Genomic DNA, 27,370 nt, shown 5'->3' with positions numbered 1-27,370 from the left:
TGGTTGGGAACCCAGCCCTTGGTGTCAGATAGAACTGGGCTTACTTTCCATTTGCTGGCTGTGTGGACTTGGGCAAGTCACTTAACCCCTCTGAGTCTGTTTCCTCAACCATACAATACTGACAATAATATCTCATAGGATTGTTGTAAGGAATGAACAAGATAAGGCACAGAAGGTGGCCAACATCAAGGAAGCAGTCACTGAATGGAAGCTATTATGTGATATTATATTTATTTATGTACAATGTAAACCCTGGCAACTTCCAAAAGAGATAGGAGTGAGTACACAGTAAAAGTCACACACTCAACCAGGACATGATTAAAGAAACAGGAAATGGGCCAGGCATGATGGCTCACATCTGTAATTCCAGCACTTTGGGAGACCAAGGCAGGAGGATTCCTTGAGGCCAGGAGTTTGAGACCAGCCTGGGCAACATAGCAAGACCCCCATCTCTCTCTCTCTCTCTATATATATATAGATAGATATCTATATATCTATATATATATCTATATCTATATAGACATAGATATATAGATATATATATAGATATAATATAGATATAGATATATATAAAAATTAGCTGGGCATGGTAGTACATGCCTGTAATCTCAGCTACTCAGGAGGCTAGGCGGGAGGATCGCTTGAGCCAAGAAGGCTGAGGTTGCAGTGAGCTATGACTGCACCATTGTACTCCAGCCTGGGCAACAGAGTGAGACCCTGTCTCCAAAAAAAAGAAAGAAAGAAATAGGAAATGTCTTATAATCAGGTAGAGGAAGGAGCAATCCTGCAAAATTCCCAGGCCGACATAGTGACTGTAACTGAGAACTAAATTTTGCCCTGAGCTTCTTATTAGCCAAGACTAAAAGGGAATCATGACAAGTTATCTAATACTCACTATGTGTGGGAATAAAAAGGAAGTATACCAGTTTTTCAAGAGGACTACACTTCCTCCCAAGATCAATTTCTGAAAATAATTTATCATGAGAACTCTTTCAAAGGGATCGAATAACAATGTAATGAAAGCCAGGACTCAGGGTCACCAGCAAACAAAGCACTCAGAAGCTCTAACTTCAAGAGGGGCCGCAGGAGTGGAGTTGGGGAGAGACTCTGGAGTCCCCTCCAGGTCATTGTGATGCAGGAAGACAATCGCATATGGCTATCTTTGGCCAGTGGGCTGTGAGCATAAGTGACTGTGTCACTTCCAAGAGAAAGCATTCAAAAGCCAAAATGAGACCCTCTAGCTCCCCTTCCACTGCCATGGGAACCAGTGATATTCCCAAAGGGGACCCAGTCACCAGCCCGGGTTCCTGCATGACTGCATGGCTCACAGCCCACCTGCACCTACCCACAGTAGCTTTTCATGAGCAAGAAACAAACTTTTATGTTTTAAGACATTTAGATTTTGAGATAGTTTATTTTGATGCAGCAGAGTTTAGACTAGCCTGACTGATACAAATCATTTTGGTCTTTGTTTTGAATCTTTGACAAATTTATATATATGTATGTATGTATATAACTTCATATTGTATGTGTATATGTGTATTATATGTGTATATTATACGTATATACACAAAAAGATATGCATACAATTTATGTATATATTTATTCATATCTACATATATAATAGACCTACACATATAATATACATTATATATACACATTCATAGAACACACATACAAAAACACACATAGATTAGATAGATAAATAGATAGATAGATGGGTAGATGGATGATAGATAGATAGAAAGATGGATGTTATATGTGATCAGGCAACAATTAGCTTCAAGTCTGTTGGACAGTTCTCTGTTCCATTGCCATTTGACAAGAGCTTGTGTATTGCACATCTGTTTCACAGTTGGGAACAAATGCTGTAACCATACCACCTGCACTGCAACAAATACCTAAACAAACAAAGAGCTAAACCCACAGAAAAGGATTGGGAAAGAGAGAGGAGGAAATGGCCATAAGGAAATAGTCTCTCACACTGATGTCACATGAAGTGGGAGTGGCCTTCTGAGAACCTTACCCTTAGCTTCCTGTTAACTATTAGAGGAGTAAATGAGATATGCTGCAGGTTCAAAGGAATGATACTGTTTCCTGTTGCCTTGGAAAAAGCACAAAGAGGGTACTATCCTACTTTCTTTCTTCCTTCCTAGTTTTTGTTTCTCTAGCACCTCCTCAATAAGGGCTATTGAACCATCTATTTCAAGTCCTCCTTTCCATATCCCATTTAGGGTTTCTCACTTCACCATTTGAATGGTTTTCAATCACATGCCCAAGCAATGACATGTCTTCTAAGGCTGTTAATTGAGGACTCCTTACTTGATGTTGCAAGGCTTCCTGGTTTGAATGGGTCATCTAAGTATCTTGTGTTTGTCATTCAGCTAATTCAGAAATCTTCAAGGGATCAATTACATCCTAGAATATGGATGAGGTCACAGTCAAGCTATTTACCTGGCTCTCTGCCGCCTCCCACTTCTCCCCGCCTCAAGCTAACATAAGGCCAGGCCAGCCACCCACAAGTTCTGTTCTGCACCATCAAAATGATCTCACGAAACCCAGACACTCAGCCAGAATCGCTAAGGATTGTCAGGCCAAGCTTTGTGTATAATGACAAAAAACTGGGAGCAATTCAAAAATTCATCAACAGGGGATGGGCTGAATCAGTCACAGGACATCTGCACAGTGGAATACCATGGAACCGTCACAAAGAATGCTTTAGATCTACAGGTGCCAGCAGAAGATGGCCAGCTATGATTCTTGTCTTTAATCTCCTTTTCCCATCTCCTGCCCCGGGCCTGGCTAGAACATGCGATCATGAAGCCTGTGAATTGTCCAAAGGTTAATTTTTCTAATTGAGGCCATTTATTACCTGAAAGACAGGAAAGAGAAACCAGGGCCTTACAAAACAGCAAATTGACCAGCACCAAGAGCAGGAAGTTGCCCCGAGAGAGGCAAAACAAGGCCACAAAGTCCAATTTCAGCCGTACATTTTGTCTTCTTCTTCTTTTTTTTTTTTTTTTCTGAGATGGAAGGTCCCTCCTGTTGCCCAGGCTGGAGTGCAATGGCGCGATCTCGGCTCACAGCAACCTCCGCCTCCTGGGTTCAAGTGAGTCTCCTGCCTCAGCCTCCCAAGGAGCTGGGATTACAGGCACCCGCCACCACGCCCAGCTAATTTTTTGTATTTTTAGTAGAGACGGGGTTTCAGTATGTTGGCCAGGCTGCTCTCGAAGTCCTGACCTCAGGCGATCCACCCACCTTGGCCTCCCAAAGTGCTGGGATTACAGGTGTGAGCCACCGCGCCCGGCCCCCACGTTTTATCTTCTAATGGGGTGAACTTTGTCATGAAAACCCATGATTAACCTCTTAACATAAATGAAATCAATGTTCTATATGCTAGTAATGATCCTGTAAATAATATAAGATCCCTACATACTTAAGACCCACAGTTAAAATTATGAAAATGATTCTACAGAAGTTTTTAACTAGTTCCAATGAACCATCATTTATTTGACTTAAAACAGACCAACTAATTTTTAAAAAATTGTTTTTGTTGTGGCGCGTGCCTGTAATCTCAGCTACTCGGGAGGCTGAGGCAGGAGAATTGCTTGAACCAGGGAGTCGGAGGTTGCAGTGAGCTGAGACTGCGCCACTGCACTCCAGCCTGGCAACAGAGCGAGACTCCATCTCAAAAAAAAAAAAAAGTTTTTATTGCAGAGAGTGGAGAGAAGGAAAGAAATTAGTCCCACTAAAATTCTGTTTTGCCATCTAAGGATATTAAAGGCAACGGCAGCTATCACAATTGACTATCACCATTATCTCATAAAACATTTTATGGACTTAAAAGAGAGGGAGACCCCATCTCAAAAAGAAGGGTAGTTTATTTAACTGAATAAATTCAGCTGTATGAAAACTTACTTTTTTGCCCTTATTGTTCTTGCTTTGTCCCAATTAGATGCAAACGTTGTGCAAACCAACTTGATCTTAAGATGTTGTTGAGAACACTGGAGTCACGTGTCCGTGGGTCTTTCAGGCTGGCTTTTGATGGGAGCTGGGATGCAGGTGATTTACGGAGGGTTATAATCTGTGATGCTGATCTGAAGTCTGAATATTCCAAGTTGCTGACTGCAGGCAGAGCCTCATGTCCTGAAAATCAGAAGACAGAGGACTTAAACTTCCATAAAAGATGGGCTCATACTGTACAACCCAATTCTGTGCATTTGGAAGCAGAAAACACTGCCTCAAATGGCTTCCTGTTTTCTCTTCTCTTAAAAACATGAAACATTAGACTACAGTGAAGCATAGAGAAGAAAAGGTCAAATATTAACTCATACTAATCTTTTTCATATGAATTCCAGACTTGCATTTGTTTTCTTAAGGAAATAAAACATTTCTGGTGAAGCTCTCTAATACCTCTTCCTAATCCAATTTTCCACAGTGTCCTCTTCCCTGTCTGGAAGGTACCACTATCATAAATGTGGTGTGTGACTTTCCAGGGCATGCTGTTCATACCGTGACCACTGTTATGAGTTGAGTTGCACCCCCTCAAAAAGGTATGTTCAAGTCCCAGTCCGCAGTACTTCAGAATGTGACCTGATTTCTAAGTAGGATCTCGGTGGAGGTAATCAAGTTAAAATAAGTTCACTGGGGTGGGACCTAATGCAACATGACTGGTGTCCTTATAAAAAGGGGAACTTTGGGCCAGGCACAGTGGTTCCCGCCATAATCCCAGTGCTTTGGGAGGCCGAGGCAGGTGGATCACCTGAGGTCAGGAGTTCAAGACTGGCTAATTCTAAAAATTCTTGAAAGGCAATGAAAAAGAATTTAAAAAGAAGAAATCGCTCATTCCCAGGCATCTCATTTCAACCAAAGTTTCACATTGGCAGTTCTGGAAGCTCCCATTCTTTTTGCAGGCACCTGATCTTGGACAGACAACTCCAACACAAGGATGATGGCCCCCACACATGGACGAGTGGTTGCCAGAGCACCAGGTCATGGGACACTCACACACAGGCACATTTCAGCAGAGACATTGATTTCGTTTGCTTGCCTGCTCTTGATTGCTCTTTCTGGGTTTGCGTATTAGTGTAATGATTACTTTGGCTGTCAGCCTCGATGCCATGACAAATAAATGCCAGGAACTCCTTTATCTGCAGTGTGTAATGTTTAGGACCAGGAAATAAAGGTAATGTCAATAGTCTCTAAATAGCAAGTGAGGGCAATAGCTTCCATCACTCAGTTAACAAAGCCTTCCTGTAAATAAACATTTATTAGTGTTGAGATCCGTGTTGGCTTTTCAGAGTGTCAGGCACATTCACAGCCATACACTTAGACTCCTTAGAGCCTAAGAAAATGAGGTCTATGCTTAGAAAATAAGGTCTATGGTTTCAAGACAGCAAGATCAAACCTATGAATAGGAAAATAAAAATACTGGTCGGGCATGGTGGCTCATGCCTGTAAACCCAGCACTTTGGGAGGCTGAGATGGGCGGATCACTTGAGGCCAGGAATTGAAGACCAGCCTGGCTAACATGGCAAAAACCCATCTCTACTAAAAATAAGAAAATGAGCCAGGCGTGGTGGCTCGCACCTGTAATCCCAACTACTTGGGAGGCTGAGGCACAGGAATTGCTTGAACCTGGAAGGCGGAGGTTGCAGTAAGCCGAGATCATGCCACTGCACTCCAGCCTGGGCAACAGAGAGAGACTCTGTCTCAAGAAAACAAAACAAAAAAAAAAAAAAAAGGAAAATATAAATACAGCAAAATAGTCATCCTCTTGTCCTTTTTGTTTGTTTGTTTTCCCTTCTGTAAGGAATTTACTAAGTTTTCAAGATATTTATTCAATTCTCAAGGAAAGGTAAAGTAAAGCGAATGTAAGATTTTTAGCTTGTTAAATGAGTGAGAAAGAGTCAGAAGCTAGAAAATGAAAAATGAATTTTAATCGCTTGAAAGTCATCACCTAAACATGGCAAAAAATCCTTCAAGGAAATGGTCTAAGGTATAGTGTTTACTACTGAAGTAACAAATGCCTCTTATAACACTGAATTAACATGAGTTCTAATGTATTTTTAAAATGAGAATTGGGGCTGAGCGAGGTGGCTCAAGCTTGTAATCGCAGTACTTTCAGAGTCTAAGCCAGCGCAATCGTTTGAGGCTGGGAGTTCGAGGCTGCAATGAGCTATGATCATGCCACTGTACTCCAGCCTGGGCAACAGAGCAAGATGCTGTCTCAAAAAAAAAAAAAAAAAAAGAATTGGGAAATTTGGGAAGAAAGAGTTGGCAAATGTCACCAATTCATCTTCACAAGTCACCAATTAATCTTCACAAGTAAAATTTGTTTTTAAAAAAGCTAGAATGAGAAGATTATTTTATTTTACATGGATGTTTGAAGCCTATCAAATCTCTTTCCGCTAGCTAAGATTCCTCCTCTTTTACCATGATCCTTTCTTGGAAGGAAGTTCATGGACTAAACCCCTCCCAGCAGTTTTACCCTAACAATAACTCTAAGCCCACTTGATTAATGCTACTTTGTAGCAAGACTTTCTTTCTCCTAAGACAGTCCCCAAGGTGGGTGAAGCTCACAGGCCTTAGATGTAAAGCTGGTGGATGCAATTGAATCGCAGTACAATGTTTGCATTTAGGGTCTGATGTTCTGCTTGAAGTACGCAGTGTCCGGCTGGCTTTCATTCTATTTAAGAAAGAGAGTGGCAGAAACTATGGATCTAGAGCAGTGGTTCTCAAGTGGGGGCGATTTTGCCTCTGAGAGCACATTTGGCAATGTGTGGAGACATTTTGGTTTGTCACAACTGTAGCAGGGGGTGTGACATTGGCATCTAGTAGGTAGCTGCTAAACATCCTAAAATGTACAAGACTGGCCTCCCCACAATAGAAAATTATTTGGCCCCAAATGCCAAGAGTGCCAAAGTTGACAAAACTTGATCTAGGGCAAGGCTGTCCAACAGAACTTTCTATGCTGATGGAATGGTTCTCTACATGCATGTCCAATATGGCAGCCACTAGCCACATGTAGCTATGGAACACTTCAAATATGGCTAGCTCAGGAACTAGATTGAGAAACTAAATTGTTTGTTTTTCTTCTTTCAGAGACAGGGTCTCGTTTTGTCACTCAGGCTGGTGTGCAATGGCACGATGATAGCTCACTGCAGCCTCGAACTCCTGGACTCAAGTGATTCCTGCGTCTCAGCCTCTTGAGTAGCTGGGATTATAGGTGTGAGCCACTGTGCCCAACTATTAAATTTAATTTTAATTAACTTTAATTTAATTCACCATGTTGCCCAGGCTGGTTTTGAACTCTTGGCCTCAAGTGATCCACTGGCCTTGGCCTCCCAAAGTGCTGGGATTACAGGTGTGAGCCATTGTGCCCAGCCGGAACTCCAACATTTAAAACATTATTGATGAGGGTGCATCTGACAACATCAAGCTTGGGTGCCCATGAAAGTCACTTGGGAGCCTGCTGGAGAGGGGGGCACATGGATCCTCAGGTGACCAGCTTGTCCCAGTGTGCCCAGGACTTCCCCAGTTTTGGCACTAGAAGTTCTGTGCTAAAACCCCATCAGTCCCAGGAAGACCACCCCAGCCCAGGTCCCATTCCCAGAAGTTTTCATTCACTAAACCTCAAGTGGGACCTGGGAATTTAGCTTTTTATCGGGTTTCCCAAGTGATTCCTTTATGCGCCAAAGTTTAAGAATCACTGCAGATCAGCCAGCGAGGAGCAGGGAGAGAGGAGGGAAGAAAAAAGTTGATGTGTTACCATCACAGAGAAGTTGAGCATTTAAAAAAGAAAAGAGAAGCAATAAAAAATGTTTTAAGATGATTAAATTGCTTTTTAAAGCAAAACAGAACAAAAAGTGGGTTTGTGGGTTACTTGTGCTTCAGCAGTTTCCCCCTTCTTGCTTGGCTGGATGGCTGGATCCCAACCCAGAAGAAGGAGGACGCCCGTCTCTGGGACAGATGGAGACAAGTCAAGGTGCACATCCTGGCTCTTGCACCCACTGAGATCTACTAGGAGTGGGCTCCTCTGCTATCCAACAAGAAAGGATGCTGCTTACTGGAGACCCGTAGGCTACAGAAACATGTCCTCTTCCCTTCCCCACTGTCAGTGTGCTCAGAATCCTGCCAGGAACAGTGAAAAATGATAAAGTTTAATGCTCCCTTTGGCTAGGGATCCTCCCTATTCTCTACCACCGGGTCTGGGAAAGGTGGCAGGAGGCAATGAAGCTGGGGTGACTTTTATGCACCCTGCATGTATGGGTCTGCATCAAGTCTCCCTCTTTTAGAGGAAAAAGAACCTCCTTCTGGATCCACCTTGGAGGTCAGAAGCGTAGCTCTTTATAAGACTAATTCGGATTCTTATAATAGTCCTATAATGCTTAGTTAAACAAGTATTATATAACACAACCCAAGTATTATTGCTTGGATTTGCAGACAGCAAAACACAAAATAGAAATCAATGATAACAAAACAACTTATATATCAGTGCCAGGCACTGTTATAAGAACTGGACAGGCATTAACCCATTTAAATCTTACCATAGCCTTAGAAATAGGTGCTATTGGCTGGGTGCGGTGGCTCACGCCTGTAATCCCAGCAATTTGGGAGGCCAAGGCGGGCAGATCGCCTGAGGTCAGGAGTTCGAGATCAGCCTGGCCAACATGGTGAAACCCTGTCATCACTAAAAATACAAAAATGAGCTGAGCGTGGTGGTGCATGCCTGTAATCCCAGCTACTTGGGAGGCTGAGGTGGGAGAATCACTTGAACCTGGAAGGCAGAGGTTGCAGTGAGCTGAGATCACGCCACTGCACTCCAGCCTGGATGACAGAGTGAGACTCTGTCTCAATAAATAAACAAATAAATTGCTTGAGGAAAAGCTAAAGCAAGATGAAGAAGGTATTTGAGAGAAAGGGAGAAATGATATTCAAGAGACAATGGAAAGAAATCCCAGGATAACAGCTGTGCCCCAGCTCTAGAAAGCAGTCGGTCCAAATTACACCACCCAGCAAAGAGAATGAGTAAGAACTGGGGTGATCTCAGAGACACAGTAAAGCTGTGTATATTTTCTCTGTCAACAACAAAAAAACAAAGACAAATAGAAATTCCAAAACAAGCAATCCTCTAAAAGCTGTAAAGAAAGTCAGAACCAGATATGAATAAACTAAACTCTGGCCTCTCTGTGAGCAGTCAAGGGTGCACAGGAAAAAAAAAAAAAAAGCAAACTCAACTCACCTGGACCAATGGCTCAGATTAAGTGACATAAAGTGACATAGAATTAGATGTCCCTTTCTAGGAAGTCAACTTCTCTAATGCACACATAACCAAAGCTTTGAAGCCAGGTAGTTTTCATCTTTTATAATCTACTTGTGATATTGTGATTTGTGATAAGAAATATATCTTTGGTCTTTATTCCAGGTTTCCGGCACAGGCTCCTAAAACGTTGGAATTTCCTAGGTGATGGGAGTGTCTTTTGTTCTCGTATTTGGTCTTTGGTTCCGGTTCCTAAAACAGAGCTCCTAATCCCTTGGAAATTCCTGGGTGACGGGAATGTCTTTTGTTCCAATGAGGCAGCTTTCAACAGGGGTTCCTGGATGGAGGCTGCTCACCAGAAAGACCAAGCCAGGGTTAGAAGCTTGCAACTTTCGGCCTTGCCCCTCATCCTCCAGGAACGAAAGAAGGACTGGAGATTGATTTAATAATCAATGGAACCTCCATAAAAACCCTCAATGAAGAGGTTGGAGATCTTCCAGGTCGAACACATCCACATTCTTAGAGAGTGACACACCCCAACTCACTGAGACAGAAGCTCCTGAACTTGGGACTCTTCTGGAACTTACCCTGTGTACCTCTTTACCTGGCTGTTCACCTGTATCCGTTATCATATTCTTTTTTTTAAGACAGAGTTTCACTCTTGTCACCCAGGCTGAAGGGCAATGGCGCCATCTCGGCTCACTGCAACCTCTGCCTCCCAGGTTGAAGTGGTTCTCCTGCCTCAGCCTCCCTAGTAGCTGGGATTACATGGGTCCGCCACCGTGCCCGTCTAATTTTTGTATTTTTTGTAGACGGGTTTCCGCCATGTTGCCCAGGCTGATCTCGAACTCCTGACCTCAGGTGATCCACCCGCCTTGGCCTCCCAAAGGGCTGGGATTACAGGCATGAGCCACCACTCCCAGCATATCATATTCTTTATAATACACAGGTAAACCTAAATAAAGGTTTCCCTGAGTTGTGTGAGCCATTCTAGAAAATAATTGAACCTGTGGAAGAGTCACAAAAACTTCTACTTTACAGCCAGCTGGTCAGAAGTTCCCAAGGCCAGGACTTGAAATTGATATCTAAGGTTGGGAGGCAGTCTTGTGGGGCTGAGCCCTTAACCTGTGGGTTCTGACACTAACTCCAGTCACATTATGTTAGAATTCAATAAAACTGTGGTGGCAGGTGTGGTGGCTAACACTTGTAATCCCAGCACTTTGGGAGGCTGAGGTGGGCAGAACACCTGAGGTCAGGAGTTTGAGACAAGCCTGGCCAACATGGCAAAACCCTGTCTCTACTAAAAATAAAAAACAATTAACCAGGCGTGGTGGCACATGGCTGTAGTTCCAGCTACTCAGGAGGCTGAGGCAGGAGAATCGCTTCAACCTGGGAGGTGGAGATTGCAGTGAGCCAAGATGGCACCACTGCACTCCAGCCTGGGTAACAGAGAAAGATTCTGTCTCAAAATAATAATAATAATAATAATAATAATAATAAAATTGTGGGGCACCCAGCTGGTGTTGGAGACTTGGTCAGTGTGGACCCCTCAACCTCCGCCAATATCTGATCACAGAAGTGTTCTTTGTTGAAAGTACAGTGGGAAAAAAACTTTTTTTCTAGTGTTCAACCTACAATGCAAGAAACATATAATTGTAGTTTATAAGACACAAAACACAAGCTTATAAACCACAATATGTAAAAAATAATTTTTAGAAGTGGGAAATGCAGGGGGTAGAACTTTATTAGAGGAAAATGTTGAGGTGCTAAATTCCTTCTCTTATGAAGTGGAGAGTCAGCGACGCCGTCCAAGTTTAAGGAACTGTAAGCACATCATCACTGGCAGTGGTTCTCAACTGAGAGTGATTTTGCCCTCAAGGGACACTGAGCAAAGTCTGGCAAACTTTTGGTTGTCACAACTGCAGTGAGTGTGCTACTGGTGTCTAGTGGGTGGAGGCCAGGGATGCTGTTAAACATCCTCTAATGCACAAGACAGCCCCCACAGCCAAGAATGATCTGCTCCAATGTGTCAGTCATACAAAAGTTGAGATATCCTGATTTATCGCTATGAAGGAAACAACGAAATATAAATAATGAAACAAAATTGGGAGAGAAAAGAATGGGAGAAGGAAGAGAAAGGAAAAGGGGTAAGTGCAGTGGTGCAACCACAGTTCACTGGAGCCTCTAACTGCTGGGCTCCATCGATCCTCCCGCCTCAGCCTCCTGAGTAGCTGGCCAACACAGGCACATGCCACCACGACTGGCTGAATTTTTATTTTTTAATTAATTAATGTCCAGACTGAGTCTCGCTCTGTGGCCCAGGCTGGAGTGCAATGGCGCAATCTCAGTTCACTGCAACCTCCGCCTCCCAGGTTCAAGCAATTCTCCTGCCTCAGCCTCCCAAGCAGCTGGGATTATAGGTGCCCACCACTACGCCCAGCTAATTTTTTTGTAGTTTTATTAGAGATGGGGTTTCACCATGTTGGCCAGGCCTGACCTCATGATCCACCCACCTTGGCCCCCCAAAGTGCTGGGATGACAGGGGTGAGCCACTAGGCCCGGCCTATTTTTTAATTTTTTTTGTAGAGACATTGTTGTACCCAGGCTGATTTCTAATGCCTGGGCTCAAGAGATCCTCCCACCTTGGCCTCCCGAAGTGCTTGGGCTACAACAGACGTGAGCCACCATACCCAGCTGCTTACAATGTTTTGAAAATAAAAAATGTGATTTCCAAATAAAAAAGATAAGTAAGTACTTAAAAATGCAAACATATGATTATGGAGGTTCTCAAGCAATCCAGGTCCCTAAGTAAACGGAGACACCTGGAAAGTGGTTTGGAAGCAGGGCATTGGAGTTTCCTTTGAAATACAGTATCCTAAATGTCCCTCTTTTCACCCCATTCAGGGAAGCAGAAAAGCAAATTCTTTCTCTCTCTCTTTTCCTGCCTTTAAATATCTTTGAGTCATAGCAAATTCTCTCTTCTCTCTCTCTCTTTTTTTTTTTTTTGAAATGGAGTCTAACTCTGTTGCCCGGGCTGGAGTATAGTGGTGTGATCTTGGCTCACTGCAACCTCCACCTCCCAGGTTCAAGCAATTCTCCTGCCTCAGCCTCCTGAGCAGTTGGGACTACAGGCATGTGCCACCATGCCCAGCTAATTTTTTTGTATTTTTAATAGAGACGGGGTTTCACCATGTTGGCCAGGATGGTCTTGATCTCCTGACCTCGTGATCTGCCCGCCTCGGCCTTCCAAAGTGCTGGGATTACAGGCGTGAGCCACCGCGTCCGGCCCTCTCTCTCTCTTTTTTAAGAGATGGAGTCTCACTCTGTTATCCAGGCCAGAGTGCAGTGATGCAACCTCCTAGGACCAAGCCATCCTCCTGCCTCAGCCTCCTGAGTAGCTGTGACTATAGGTGTATGCCAACCACACCTGGCTCAAATTTTCTTTTTTCAACTCTGATTTGTTCCACATTCACCTCTTGAATTCTGCTACCTTTTCTCCCATGCTGGGTAAGTATGACATCAAGCTTGGGAAGTTTCTAGATTCAATGCTGTTTGCAGCAGAGCCAGGACTAGGGTGAGGGAGTAACATAAGTGCTGAGCTGAGATGCAAATTTAAAGGGGGCCAAAAATCCCAGTAATCAAGTGTATCATCCATTTTCATACCCGAGACTAGGTAATTTATAAAGAAAAAGAGGTTTAATGGACTCACAGTTCCACGTGGCTGGGGAGGTCTCACAATCATGGCAGAAGGCAAAGGAGGAGCAAAGGCACATCTTACATGGCGGCAGGCAAGAGCACGTGTGCAGGGGAACTGCCCCTTATAAAACCATCAGATCTTGTGTTCCCATGAGAACAGCATGGGAAAAACCCACCCCTCTGACTCAATTACCTCCCACAGCGTCCCTCTCATGACATATGGGGATTATGGGAGCTATAATTCAAGATGAGATTTGGGTGGGGACACACCATATCATCAAAATAAATAATATTTTAACGTGATACTTTTAAAAATAAGTGCAAAAAACCCATGATGAAAAAAAATCAACAAGTTCAAAACAGACAGGATCAGAATTACTGCTTTGTGCTTTTGGCTCCAGCTCTGATCTTCCTCAGTGCCACACTGACTGACAGACAGAACCTTGCGATCCAGGTGTCCATGAGTCTCATACTGCCAGGTCCTGTTATCTCACCTCAGGAATGACAATTCTTGGGGTGACCTAAACCATTTTCTTGGAGATCTCCACTCACCTCCTCTCATTTTAATTTCTTTCCTCTGATCGTATAATTTATAACTCAAGTCTCTGACACAGGATAAAATTGCATTTCTCCTTTGGAAAGCCACTATTTTGCATTGGATGAGGGTGCTAACACATCAAAGGCTGGGAACTGTAACTATGGGCTTCCAATTCTTCTGGTGAATTCTAAACACAGGACTGTCTTTTTTCTCTTTTAAATTATACCCATGTTCAGCCAGGCAAGATGGCTCAATCCTGTAATCCTGGGGCTTTGGGAGGCTGAGGCAGGAGGATTGCTTGAAACCAGGAGTTGGAGACCAGCCTAGGTGACATAGCAAGACCCCGGCTCTACAAAAAATTGTAAAAATTAGCTGAGCACAGTGGCATGCAGCTGTTAGTCCTAGCTACCCAGGAGGCTGAGCCTGGATGATGACTTGAAACAAGGGAGTTGAGGCTGCAGTGCACTATGATCATGCCACTGCACTCCAGCCTGGGGGACAGAGTGAAACTCTGTCTCTACAGAAAATTTTAAAATTAGTTGATTTTTTATTTTTTTTTATTTTTTATTTTTGAGACGGAGTCTTGCTCTGTTGCCAGGCTGGAGTGCAGTGGCATGATCTCAGCTCACTGCAACCTCCGCCACGCGGGTTCCAGTGATTCCCTTGCTTCAGCCTCTCCAGTAGCTGAGACTACAGGCACGTGCCACCATGCCTGGCTAATTTTTTTTTGTATTTTAGTAGAGACAGGGTTTCACCATGTTGGCCAGGATGGTCTTGATCTCCTAATCTCGTGATCTGCCCTCCTCGGCCTCCCAAAGTGCTGGGATTACAGACGTGACCCACCACGCCTGGCCTAAAATTAGTTGATTTTTAATCATTCATGGTGGTGCACGCCTGTAGTCCCAGCTACTTAGGAGGCTAAGGCAGGAGGATCACTCAAGCCCAGAAGTTCAAGGCTGCAATGAGCTATGATCACACCACTACACTCCCTATAAATATTCCTTTCCCTATGAATGCCTTCGCAGAAATGACCATATCTGATATTAGCATTCTAGCTGCTGTGATTTATCTCTGGGAATGATGAACGTTGGGTGACTAGAAATAACCTGAGCAATAATAGCGTCACCTCCTGCCACGTCATCCTGAAAAATCTTGGCAAATATGATTCATTGCGTTATTCATTAAGTGTTTATGAAGATGTTCTATAGCTTGAACTTGACCCTGTCTTCTGGGGACAGGACCTTTTCTGGCAAAATATGACAATAAACCCTACTTTTAACATTAGTGGCCCGGCGCAGTGGCTCACGCCTGTAATCCCAGCACTTTGGGAGGCCGAGGCGGATGGATCACGAGGTCAGGAGATTCAGACCATCCTGGCTAACACGGTGAAACCCCGTCTCTACTAAAAATACAAAAAATTAGCCGGGCATGGTGGCAGGCGCCCGTAGTCCCAGCTACTCGGGAGGCTGAGGCAGGAGAGTGGCGTGAACCTGGGAGGCGGAGCTTGCAGTGAGCCGAGATCGCGCCACTGCACTCCAGCCTGGGCGACAGAGCAAGACTCTGTCTCAAAAAAAAAAAAAAGCCAACACATTCATTTCCACTGAGCTTCTCTTCCCCTCTCTAGTGTAGAAAGAATCTAGTTAAACAATAACAATAATAATAAGTTAATAATAATAACAGCAGTAATAAGCATGAAGACAGCACTATTTATTGAGTGCTGACATGCATGCCAGGCACAGGGCTATGCCCTTCACATGTATTAGCAACTGAATGCTCAAACAACTTTATGGGGAGGTGTTATTATCCCCATTTTATGATTACATTGAGACCCAGAGAGGTTAAGTAACTCACTCAAGGTCACACAGCTAAACAGAGGCAGAATGGGATTCAAACCCATACCTCTCTGATTGCATATGCTGGGCTTGGATCATCATCATCAACAACATCATTGTTGGCAGTGCATGGTGGCTCATGCCTGTAATGCCAGCACTTTGGGAGGCTGAGGCAGAAGGATCGCTTGAGCTTAGGAGTTTGAGACCATCCTAGGCAATATAGTGAGGCCTTGTCTCTACTAAAAATGATAAAAGGTAGGCGGGCATGGTGGCATGTGCCTGTAGTCTCAGCTACTCAGAAGGCTGAAGCAGGAGGATTGCTTGAGCCCAGGAGATCAAAGCTGCAGTGAGCTATGATTTCACCACTGCACTCCAGCCTGGGCAACAGAGTGAGATACTGTCTCAAAAAAAAAAAAAACCAAAAAAAAAAACACAAAAATCACTTATCAGAGGAAGAAGAGAAGGATGAGAAAAATGAGAAGGATGAGAAAAATGAGAAGTTATTGTTTCTTGAACACCATAAAGAAGTAAATAGATTTTTTTTTAAACCCCAGAAAATGAAATACCATTGGGAGAGACCACCTGAATTCACTCATCCAACAAAGCATTCTTCTAGAACATGATGCTCCAGGAGACACCCCCAGACATAGAGGTCACATTTATTGCGTGTTTGTCGTGCACCGTAGTTTCTTATTAGCTCTGCTATCCACCTGTGGAAGTGGGAGCTTTTGGCATACTACCCATTCTACAAACAAGGAAACCAAGGCCAGAAACATACAATAACTGACCCAGAATCCCACAGTTAGACCTGGGGAAGCCCAGATTCCAACTCAAGCAGATAACCCTAGGGCTTGTTCTCATAATCAACACTCTCTTGCCTCCCATTTCCCCATGGTCATTCTTTCCTCTAACAAACATCTGTTGTGCCTCAATTCTGTACCCTCGTCTGGCAATAAGCAATATGACAGCCTCAGTTTCCGTCCTCCTTCCCTGACACATTCCCAAGCATTCCGCATTATTCCCATGACCTCCCACCCCTCCTTCAAAGCACCTTCACTTACCTGCCCTCAGTTCTACAGGAAAATCCAGATGAACTTCCCCTCCACTTTGTAGTTCAAAGCTAGAGGGACAGGCAACAGGTCCTCTTTTTTTCTTAACTAACCGGTAAGGCCTATCTTTTTCTGCCTCTCGGCCGTGTCGCCTTAAAGACTGCTCCTTGCTATCTTGGTCACACGTCTGGGCGGGAAGCCACGAAGATCACGGGGAGGGGGTCGTTTACTGAGCTCATTGCCGTTTTACGCCGCCCTGGCTATCATCTCTTTCCTCACCAACCAATGAATAACCAGGTCTCACCTGGTGAAAATGCAAATCAGTCTTCCACCTCTACCATCACAGCTGCACCTATGACCTCTGTCTACTGAGTCTGCAACGATGAAGGCCTAACTCAGGTCCCAAGTTGTGCATTTCCTTCTTCCTAAGCCCTAACTCCTCCCTCTCATTAATATTCTTTTGTTATCAGCTCAATAAAAATATCAAAGTCCTTTCTAGAGGTTATTTTATTTCTTGGACACCATAAGGAAGTAAATAGATTCATTTTGTGTTTTTTTTTTTAACCCTAGAGAGTGAAGTGGTGTGGGAAGAGACTATCTGAATTCATTAATCCAACAAAGAATGGAACGTGATGCTCCACTAGACACCCCCGGGCACTGGCTCCTTTTTTTTTTTTTTTTTTTTTTTTTTTTTTTTTTTTTTTTGAGACAGCATTGCCCTCTGTCACCTGGGCTGGAGTGCAGTGCCGCAATCTCAGCTCACTGCAACCTCCACCTCCTGGACTCAAGGGATCCTCCTGCCTCAGCCTCCCAAGTAGCTGGGAACACAGGTGCAAGCCATCATGCCTGACTAATTTTTGTATTTTTTGAAGAGCTGGGGTTTTGTCGTGTTGCCCAGGCTGGTCTTGAATTCCTGAGCTCAAGTGATCCACCCATCTGGGTCTCCAAAACTGCTGGGATTACAGGCGTAAGCCACTGCACCTGGCCTGGCCACGTTTTTCTTTTCTTTTTTTTTTTTTTAAGACTGAGTCTTGCTCTGTCGCCCAGGCTGGAGCGCAATGGCGCCATCTGGGCTCACTGCAACCTCCGCCTCCCAGGTTCAACTGATTCTCCTGCCTCAGCCTCCCGAGTAGCTGGGATTACAGGTGTCTGCCACTACACCCGGCTAATTTTTGTATTTTTAGTAGAGATGGGATTTCACCATGTTGGCCAGGCTGGTCTTGAACTCCTAACCTCAGGTAATCCACATGCCTCGGCCTGCCAAAATGCTGGGATTACAGGCATGAGCCACTGCATCTGGCCGCCTGGTCACATTTTTCTATAGATACATCCCCTTCGGCAACATGCGGACCATACAGGTTTAACTCTGTAGTTATGATCACCAATGGCATGTCCCTTCTGGAAACAAAGGACAGGCAGTATAAAACCAGCCCACATTTCAAGACAGTTGACTCAAATTCAAATGCTGACTCTGGCACTCTAAGACTGTAATGTCTCAACTCCTCTGAGCCTCAATTTCCTCCCCATTAACCTACAAAGTGGGAACTATATACACTCCCTCCTCCTAGTGTTGATAAGGGCTACATCAGTTAACATTTGAGAAAGTTTGGACTAAGATTATTTCTAGCCACCTAAGACTCACATTCCCAGGGATAAACCCCAGCAGATGGGATGCTAATCCATCACAAAGGGTTTTCTCTGAGAAGGAGATTTTATATTCATACAGAAATAAAGAAGGAGGTAGACAATTGAGGGCTGGATCAAATTTCTCTATTTTTACAAATACCAGAACAAACAAAATCTGTTTCCTATGGCATTTGCATTTGGGGGAGTATCATTTAAAAGAAAAAAAGAATGTCCTAGTTCTATAATTCACAGAAAGAATTGGGGTCTATAGTTACCGTTCCTCTTTTTTTTTTTTTTTCTTTGAGACAGGCTCTTGCTTTGTCAACCAAGGCTGGAATGCAGTGGTGCAATCATAGCTCACTGCAGCCTCTGACTGTTGGGCTCAAGCAATCCTCCTGCCTCACTCAGCCTCCCAAGGAGGTGAGACTACGGGTATGTACCACCACATTTGGCTAACATTTTAAGTTTTTATAGATATGGGGTCTCTCTACGTTGCCCAGGCTTGTCTCAAACTACTGGGCTCAAGTGATCATCCCACCTTGGCTTCCCAAGGTGTTGGGATTACAGGCATGAGCCACTGCACCCAGCCCCAATCTTTGATGTATTAGCACTAAATGCAAAACAGTGGCTTTCCAATGGAGAAATGGAATTTTCTCCTGTGGAAGAGACCTGAGTTATAAATTATATGATCAGAGGAAATGAGAGGAGGAGGGTGGTGGTTTCCAAGAAGACAGTTTGGTTTGCCCAAGAGCTGTCATTACTGGGGTGAAAGGGCAGTACCTGGCAGCATTTGACTCTAGGAACACCTGGATCGTGCGGTTCTGCCTGCCAATCATTGTGGAGCTGCGCCAAACGAGCTCCCGGCAAGAAGTCAAAGCAGTGATTTTGATTCTTTTGTAGCTATAAGTCAGGATTTCTCAACCTTGGCAGTACTGTCATTTGGGGCCAGACAACTGCCTGTTGTGGGGAGCTGGGGGGACTGCTCTGTGCATTGTAGGATGTTTAGCAGTATGTCTGGCTTCTATCTATTAGATATCAGGAGGACACCCCAACCCCACCCCATCTGCAAGCTATGACAACCAAAAATATCTTCAGGAATGGGCAAATATCCCCTGGGAGGCAAAACTGCCTCCCCCTGAGAACCACTGCTCTAAATGTTACCAAGTTCCATGGACAGTGTCTCCTTGCTCTCCATTGCGTGGGACAAGGAAATCAGCAACTCAGCATTTTCTCTAATAGAGTTTTCTCCCCTCTGTTTCTCCTCTTCTAGAAACTATACCATATTTTTACATATTTCGGTTTATGACACATATATGCCCTATAAACTGTAATTATACGTTTCTTGTCTGTAGGTAGATAGTAAGTTGGCAATACTGGTTGCTTCCAGAGTGAGAAACTGGGTGGCCAGAGACAGATATGGAGGGAGATACTTTTCAGTATTTGCTTAGATATCCTGTGGATTTTTTCCATTTTTCTTTTTTAGAGACAGAGCCTTGCTTTGTCGCCCAGGCTGGGCTCAAATGATCCTCTTGCCTCAGCCTCAGCCTCCTGAGCAGCTGGGACTACAGGAACTCACCACTATGCCCACCTAGTTTCTCTTTTTTGTCAAGATGGGGTCTCCCTATGTTGCCTAGGCTGGTCTCGAACTCCTGGCCTCAAGCGATCCTCCTGCCTCAGCCTCCCAAGGCTCTGGGACTACAGGAACTCACCACTGTGCCCACCTAATTTCTCTTTTTTGTCGAGATCGGGGGGGCGGGTCTCCCTATGTTGCCTAGGCTGGTCTCGAACTCCTGATCTCAAGCGATCCTCCCGCTTCAGCCTCCCAAGGCTCTGGGATTACAAGCCACTGTGCCTGGTCTCTTTGGGGTTTTATACCACGTGGCAGTGTAACTTTTTCAAAAAATAAGTTAAATCTTGAAAATTGTCTCCTGTGAATTGCACACAGTATGAATAGCACGGTCCCATCTTTTTAAAAGATAAGTAAAAATAATCTCTATTATTACACCCAGGAGGAGAGGGAGAAATCTGGAATAACACACATGAAACTCCAAGCAGCAGTTATCACCAGAGGGTGAGTTAGCAGAGTTTTTCACCTTCTATGCAAATATTTTTATAAATAAATTTTTAAAATAATTTGCATGAGTATTGTGTTAGTAATTGGAGAAAACAACAGGAACAGTCAAAGAAAAAGATCTATTTCCAAGGTCACTGGGAGCTCCTCAAGTTTGGGAAGTGAGAAAGAGGGAGAACCTTCTGGAAGCAGCAGATGTGGGAGCCCCAGACACAGAAAGCAGGGACCCTAGATAGAGGCTGATGATTGAATTAGGGGGTACAATGAGGGGGGCATGAATTAAGAGGGAAATGAAAATAAATGAGTAGACACTGGAATAGGAAGGATAGTTCCGTGTCATTGGATGGGTTATGAATTTCCCTGAGCCTGACTCAGTTTCCTCAGCTATAAAATGGAAGTCATTGTAATACGTAAGTGGCCAACATTTATCCTTACATTGTTCTGTCACCATCTATGTGTGGGTTGTATTTAATCCTCACAGCAGCCCTATGAGTTAGGTACTACTAGAATCATCCCAGTTTACAGATGAGTCATTTGAAGCACAGAGAGGTTAAGTAACTTGGCCCAAGGTCACACAGCAAGAAAGTGGCAGAGGCAAGAAAGTGGCAGAGGCAGGATTTTAACCCAGGAGTTCTGGTTCTGGAGCCTGAGTTCTATAGATGACTAGGGCTGGGATTTAGTACAATATCAGGCACATGGTAAGCAGAACAGGCATGAAAGACTACGATTATGTTAAAAGGCTAGGATTCCTCATCCACCAAGTACCATATTAAAGGATGTAGTGCCTCCCACTAAGAGGAAAGCACAATGCCCTTCCCATCCCATGCCAGCCTTACCGTCCCCAGAAACTGCCCTGGCCTTTTTTTTTTTTTTTTTTTTTTGAGGCAGGGTTTGGCAATGTCGCCTAGCCTGAAATGCAGTGGCGCAATCTTGGCTCACTGCAATCTCTGCCTCCCGGGCTCAAGCAATTCTCGTGCCTCAGCCTCCCGAGTAGCTGGAACCAGGGGCATGCACCACCACACCCAGCTAATTTTTGTACTTTTAGTAGAGACGAGGTCTTGCCGTGTTCTCTGGGCTGGTCTGGAACTCCTGGACTCAAGTGATCTGCCCACCTTGGCCTCCCAAAGTGCTGGGAATACAGGCTTGAGTAACCATGCCCAGCCTGCCCTGGCACACTTAAAGGCAGCATTTGTCCTACCAGAACACAGAACTCTCCAAAACTTTGACAGGTGGAGATCCCTGCAAGGAGACTGTCTGGATGAGAAGCGGGTGGTAGGGTGTGCCTAAAGTCCTAGCTACTTGGGAGGCTGAGGCAGGATGATCGCTTGAGGCCAGGAGTTTGAGACCAGCCTGGGTGACACAGTGAGACCTTGTCTCTACAAAAAAATTAAAAAATCAGCTGGGTGTAGAGGCGAGCACCTGTAGTCCCAGCTACTCAGGAAGCTGAGGTGGGAGGATTGCTTGAGCCGTGACTTTAAGGCTGCAGTGAGCTACAATTGTGCCACTGCACTCCAGCTTGGGCAACAGAGCAAGACTCAGTCTCTAAAACTAAACAAATAAATAGATGAGAAGGGGTTCAAGGGAAAAGTGCTTTATGGATGCAACTACTGTGCCATTCCCCCACTCCTGTAGAGGGCGGTCACAGCATTTACTGTAGCTAATGTTGATTGAGCACCTACTAAGTGCCAGGCACTGTTCCGAGTGTTTCATCTTTAATCCCCACAAAAGGGTGGGCTCGGGCTGGGTGCGGTGGCTCACGCCTGTAATCCCAGCACTTTGGGAGGCTGAGGTGAGTGGATCAACTGAGGTCAGGAGTTCAAGACCAGCCTGGCCAACATGATGAAAGCCCATCTCTACTAAAAATTAGCCAGGCCTGGTGGTGGGCACCTGTAATCTCAGCTACTTGGGAGGTTGAGGCAGGAGAATTGCTTGAACTTGGGAGACAGCAGTTGCAGTGAGCTGAGATTGCACCATTGCACTCCAGCCTGGGCAACAGAGTGAGACTCTGTCTCAAAAAAAAAAAGAAAGTCGGGCTTGGTGGCTCATGCCTGTAATCCCAGCACTTTAGGAGGCTGAGGCAGGAGGATCTTTTGAGCCCAGAAGTTCAAGGCTGGACTGGGCAACATAGTGAGACCCCCATCTCTACAAAAATTTAAAAAATTAGCCAGGCATGGTGGTGCGTGCCTTTGGTCCCAGCTACTCGGGAGGCTGAGGCAGGAGGATCGCCTGAGCCTGGGAGGTTGAAGCTGCATAAGCTACAATCACAACACTGCACTCCAGCCTGGGCAACAGAGCGAGACAACAATTCAAAAAAAAAATCCCATAAAAACCCTATAGGATAGGTGCCATTATTGTCCTCATTTTACAGATAAGGAAACTGAGGCACAGAAGAATCAGATAACTGCCACATTCACTGTGCTAGGAGGTGATGGAACCTGGATTGCATGTCAAGATCACACAGACTCCTCTACAGACCACCCAGGTAACATGGGGTGACTTATTCAACCTCTTTGAACCTTTGTCTCCTAATCTGCAGTCTGGAACTAGCAGGGGTTATAGAAAGGATAAAAGATAACACATGCCCCTTATTCATTCAACAAGTATTTATAGGACATCTACTGTGTGCCAGGCACTGGGGATGTATCTGCAAGCAAAACAAAAAAAATCCTACCCTTCTGGCATGCACACATTAGTAGGGGGACACATATGTGGGTTAGCTCAGTAGATCTTCACAACCCCATAGGCAAGCTACTATTATTGCACCTGTTTCACAGATAGGGAAAAGGATCCCAGAAGTGGCAAACCCAAGTTCACCCTTCTGAGAAATGGTGGGACCTGGATTAGATAATATTCAGTCTCCAGAGTTTGACTTCCTGAGTTCAAATCCCACAGTTTCCATTTAATTGCTGTGGGCAAGTTACTTAACTGTCTGAAACTGGATCTCCCAAGGGTAAAATAGGACCAGGAGACCCTATTTCGTAGATTACCCCAGGAGAAATAACAACATCTAACATTTAGGAAGCAAACAAGCCTCACAGAATCTCTGTGAGGGAAGTCTAATTTTAACCTTTCTTTTTCCTTTTGTTTTTTTAAACAGGTGTGGAAACTGGAGCCCAGAGAGCATAAGTAACCTGTCCAGAGACACACAACACACAAATAGTGCGCTTCCAAAGCTCATGCTCGCTCTGACCCAGGCCGCTGCTCAGATAAAAAACTTACCGGATGGGACATGGTGGAGTAAGCACCCGAGAAACGGGTGCGATTATTCTTTTCTTCCTGCACCTTCAGGGCGGGCTGCACGAAGGCGGCGGCCAGGCCGTGTGCATTCCCCGGAAGCTTTCTTAATGCAAAGGGTCAGAGCGCGGCGGTCTGGGGCTGGAGCCGCTGCCCCCTCCACGTGCTCCCCGATTCCCGCGCCTGGTGGTTCTCCCCGCACTCTGGCGCCGCATCCCGCTGGCTCTCCGCTCCCAGCCCGTGCTGCCACGCTTGGGCGCCCCGCACTGGGGACATCCCTCCCAGTTCTTCCCAGCCTCTCTGGGAGCCGGCGAGGGGGCTCCGCCAAGACGCCCCTGCTAGGCTGGCAGCCCGGGTGCTGGCCCCACTCCTGGCGAACCCGCCTCACCTCCTGGCGCTCCTGTTGCCGCTGCTTGCGCTGGCCCTCGGGTCGACCCCGGCCCGAAGCAGCCCGCAGGCGGCGCGCCCTGCGCCGGAGCCGGCCTTCCTGCCTCGGGGCCGATTGCTTTCTTCTGGGAATTGAGCCAGTTCCTGCTGGGTTGGGACGCCTGCTGGCATCGGAGACCTCTATTCACCGCCCGTAGTCTGCATTCATTCTTTCTTTCCATGACCCAGCCTTACCCGACGGCCACCAGACGCCGCGCAGGCCTGGGTGGGGCGGCGCTCGGAGGACCCCAGCAGGCGCATGGGCCAGGGCTGTGCTCTCCAAAACTGGCCAAGAGCCACATCATCTAATCCTAAGAGAGATGCAAGTCCTCTAATGATTATCAGTAACTACGAGATAAATGCAAATCAAAACCATAATGAGATATTGGAACAGGAATTAAAAGAAATTAAAGAGTGCATAAGCAGAAACTCAGTTGTATGTAAGAAAACTCAATTCCCCCTGAGAAAGAGAAAGAGCTGGAGTCCTTTTAAAACTAACTGCCTATTTTTCTGTGGCTAGTGAGCCTTCTCTCTCCTCCTTTCCCAGGCATTGTGAAGACCCTGATTCCCTAGCTGTGTAGCTGCAAGGTCACTAGACAGATAAACTCAAGTAACAAAACATGTTTTTCCTTGAAAAGTAAGAAATGATGTAATGCATGCCTCAATTGAATAACTGCCTTTGTTTCTCGCTTCTGTAGTATGCTTCCCCCTGCACAGATCTCCCTACCCCTACGAAATGCTTAAAAGTTAACTTAACTCTTTGTTCAGTGCTCAGTCCTTTGCATGTTAATCCGACTGGGCCGGTGCACCTAAATAATTAATAAATATCCTCCTGAACCCCGTCGGTCTCTGTGATTCCTTAAAAATCCTGCAACAGGCCAGGCGCACTGGCTCAAGCCTGTAATCCCAGCACTTTGGGAGGCCGAGGCCGACGAAATCACGAGGTCAGGAGATCGAGACCATCCTGGCTAACACGGTGAAACCCCGTCTCTATTAAAAATACAAAAAAATTAGCCGGGCGTGGTGGCGGGTGCCTGTAGTCCCAGCTACTCGGGAGGCTGAGGCAGGAGAATGGCATGAACCCGGGAGGCGGGGCTTGCAGTGAGCCGAGATCGTGCCACTGCTCTCCAGCTCTGGGCGACAGAGCAAGACTCTGTCTCAAAAAAAAAAAAAAAAAAAAAAAAAAAAAATCCCGCAACATTTCCAGCTCACATCTACTAGGCTGGCCACTATCAAAAAACAAAAACAAACAAACAAAAAATAAGTGTTGATGCGGATGTGGAGAAATTGTGCACTGTCAGTGGGAATGCAAAATGGGTGCCACCGTGGAAAACAGTATAGTGGCAAAAAAACAAAAACAGAAAGGTATATATCTAAAAAAATTCAAAGCAAGATCTCAAAATGACATCTGGGCCAGGCATCATAGCTCAGGCCTGTAGTTCTAGCACTTTGGGAGGTTGAGGCAGGTGGATCACTGCCCAGGAGTTTGAGACCAGCCTGGGCAGCATGGGGAAACCCAGTTTCCACAAAAAAATACAAAAATTAGCCAGGCATGGTGGCACATGCCTGTAGCTCCAACTACTCAGGAGGCTGAGGTACGAGGATGGCTTGAGCCTGGGAGGTGGAGGCTGCAGTGAACAGTAATCGTGCCACTGCACTCTAGCCCAGGCAACAAAGGAAGACCCTGCCTCAAAAACAAAACAAAACAAAACAACAACAACAAAAAAAGATATTTGCACACCCATGTTTATTGCAGCATTATTCACAATAGTCAAGCATTAAAAGCAAACTAAATGTCCATCAGCAGATGAATGGGTAAAGACAATGTGGTTATATACATACAATGGAATATTATGCAGCCTTAAAAGAGAAGGAAATCCCATCACATACTACCACATGGATGAACCTCAAGGACATCATGCTAAGCGAAATAAGCCAGGCACAGGAGGGCAAATACTGTATGATTTCAATCATTGGATGTACCTGAAGCAATCAAAATCATAGAAACAGAAAGGAGAAAGGTGGTTGCCAATGGCTTAGAGAAAGGAGGAGGGAGATAATTTGTGTGCAATGAACATAGAACTTCAGTTTTTCAAGGTGAAAACATTCTAGAGATCTGTTACAAAATGTGAATACTTCCTATACTTCACACTGATGAACCATACAGTTAAAAATAATTAAGACTGGTAAATTTAATAAGGTGTGTTTTTACACAATATTGAAATGTCATTATGTCCTTACAATGACATAAATGTAATTGCGATTACTGCAACGAAGAAGAGGCATGTAATGTTGTAAGAATTTATAATTAGGGGCATTCTCCCAGTGTCAGGGAAGGTTTCCCTAAGGAAATAATGCTTCAGTGAGCATCTGAGTCAAAGTCAAAGTGGGGAGGTCACATGGCAAGTCTAATTTCTTGTATATAATACAGTTATCTGTCCATTTGATCTTTTCTGCTTTGTAAATAGAATCAAGGATAATGGGGGCATGATGGCAGAGGCCTATAGTCCCCAGCTACTTAGAAGGCTGAGGAAGGAGGACTGCTTGAACCCAGGAGTTTGAGATTGTCATGAGCTATGACTGCACTACTGCACTCCAGCCTGGGCAACAGAGCAAGACCCTATCTCAAAAAAAATTTTTTTTTAATGTTAAAAGGTGAAAAAGAAAATAATAATGATAACAGCAACAGCCAACATGTACTGAGAAATAATTCAATTAATTACTTAATTAACATAGTAGTTAAGTGCAGGGATTCTGAAGCCATACTATTTGACTTTGAATTCCAGTTCTGCTATATCCTTACTAGCTTCATAATCTTGGGCAAATTACTTAATCTCTGTGCCTCAGTTTCTTCATCTGTAAAATGAGGGCAATAATAGTGAGACAGCCAGGTGGGAGGGGGTCCCTCAATAATCTCCAGCCTCTCCAACCTGCGTGCACACTGGGAGGAGCCACAGAAGTTTGTGCTGTTTGCAGCAGGGAGAAGCCTGGCCCCTCCTCTTTCTGTGTGGAAACTGGGATTTGAATGGCCAGATAGGAAGTGCTCTAACAGAGACTCTGGCCCAGTGAGAGTCCCTGTTTCCCCTTTTCTTCCCTTTTCACCCAATAAAACCCTGTCTTACCCACCATTCAAATTGCCTGTGAGCCTGAATTTTCATGATCGTGGGACAAAAAACCCTATCTTTAGCTGAACTAAGGAAAAGCCCTGCGACATTTTTGGCACCCAATGTGGGGCCCAAGAAGTGGTGAGTGAGATGCAAATCATGAATTATTTTTCTCTCTCCCTTCCGAGCCTTTTAATCCTCATGGCTTTTTCCTTCCTCTTTTGGGATACACCAGAAAGCAGCAGCTCCCCGCTGCTCCCCACTCCCTCATGGGGCTGGGATGCATGGCCCAAGGGTTCAGCTGGCTGGCTGGTTCCCAGCCACACGCCACCTGCCGTGGCCTTCCCTTTCCCTAGCCAAGGAGTTTAACTCTACCAGACAGTAATTAAGCTTAAACTTGTCTCCCTGGTGGAGGAACCACTTGCATAAGAATAAGACATTCTTCCCCAGGCATTTTTAAACTGTTTATTTTTCTTTCCTATTCTCCACCCTGTCAGCAGTTAACCTTTAAAGTTTTTTTTTCTTTCTTTTA

General features: G+C 45.0%; 2 protein-coding genes across 3 annotated transcripts in view; one reads left to right on the top strand and one right to left on the bottom strand.

Moving 5' to 3' along the window:
- The window catches only part of TMC5 (transmembrane channel like 5), an 89,289-nt gene extending 64,947 nt beyond the window's left edge, over positions 1-24,342 (bottom strand). The window contains exons 1-2 of one of the 2 annotated variants that reach the window (XM_055365366.2): positions 23,697-24,342; positions 3,919-4,146 (exon numbers count right to left, since the gene is read on the bottom strand). The gene's annotated coding sequence lies outside the window, so the exon portion shown is untranslated. Of the gene's footprint in view, positions 1-3,918; positions 4,147-23,293 lie in introns of both variants that reach the window. The other variant, XM_031003064.3, reaches the window with a different exon arrangement.
- Positions 22,443-24,569, top strand: LOC129527583 (uncharacterized). The gene is made up of 2 exons (XM_055365367.2): positions 22,443-22,556; positions 23,172-24,569. Exons 1-2 carry the CDS (start codon positions 22,519-22,521, stop codon positions 23,890-23,892), a joined length of 759 nt encoding a protein of 252 aa, XP_055221342.1. The 5' UTR covers positions 22,443-22,518; the 3' UTR covers positions 23,893-24,569.
- The last annotated feature ends 2,801 nt before the right edge of the window (positions 24,570-27,370 follow it).

Source organism: Gorilla gorilla, chromosome 18 (assembly GCF_029281585.2).
Source record: "Gorilla gorilla gorilla isolate KB3781 chromosome 18, NHGRI_mGorGor1-v2.1_pri, whole genome shotgun sequence".
Classification (NCBI taxonomy): domain Eukaryota; kingdom Metazoa; phylum Chordata; class Mammalia; order Primates; family Hominidae; genus Gorilla; species Gorilla gorilla.
This window is presented reverse-complemented; position numbering and strand designations above follow the sequence as displayed.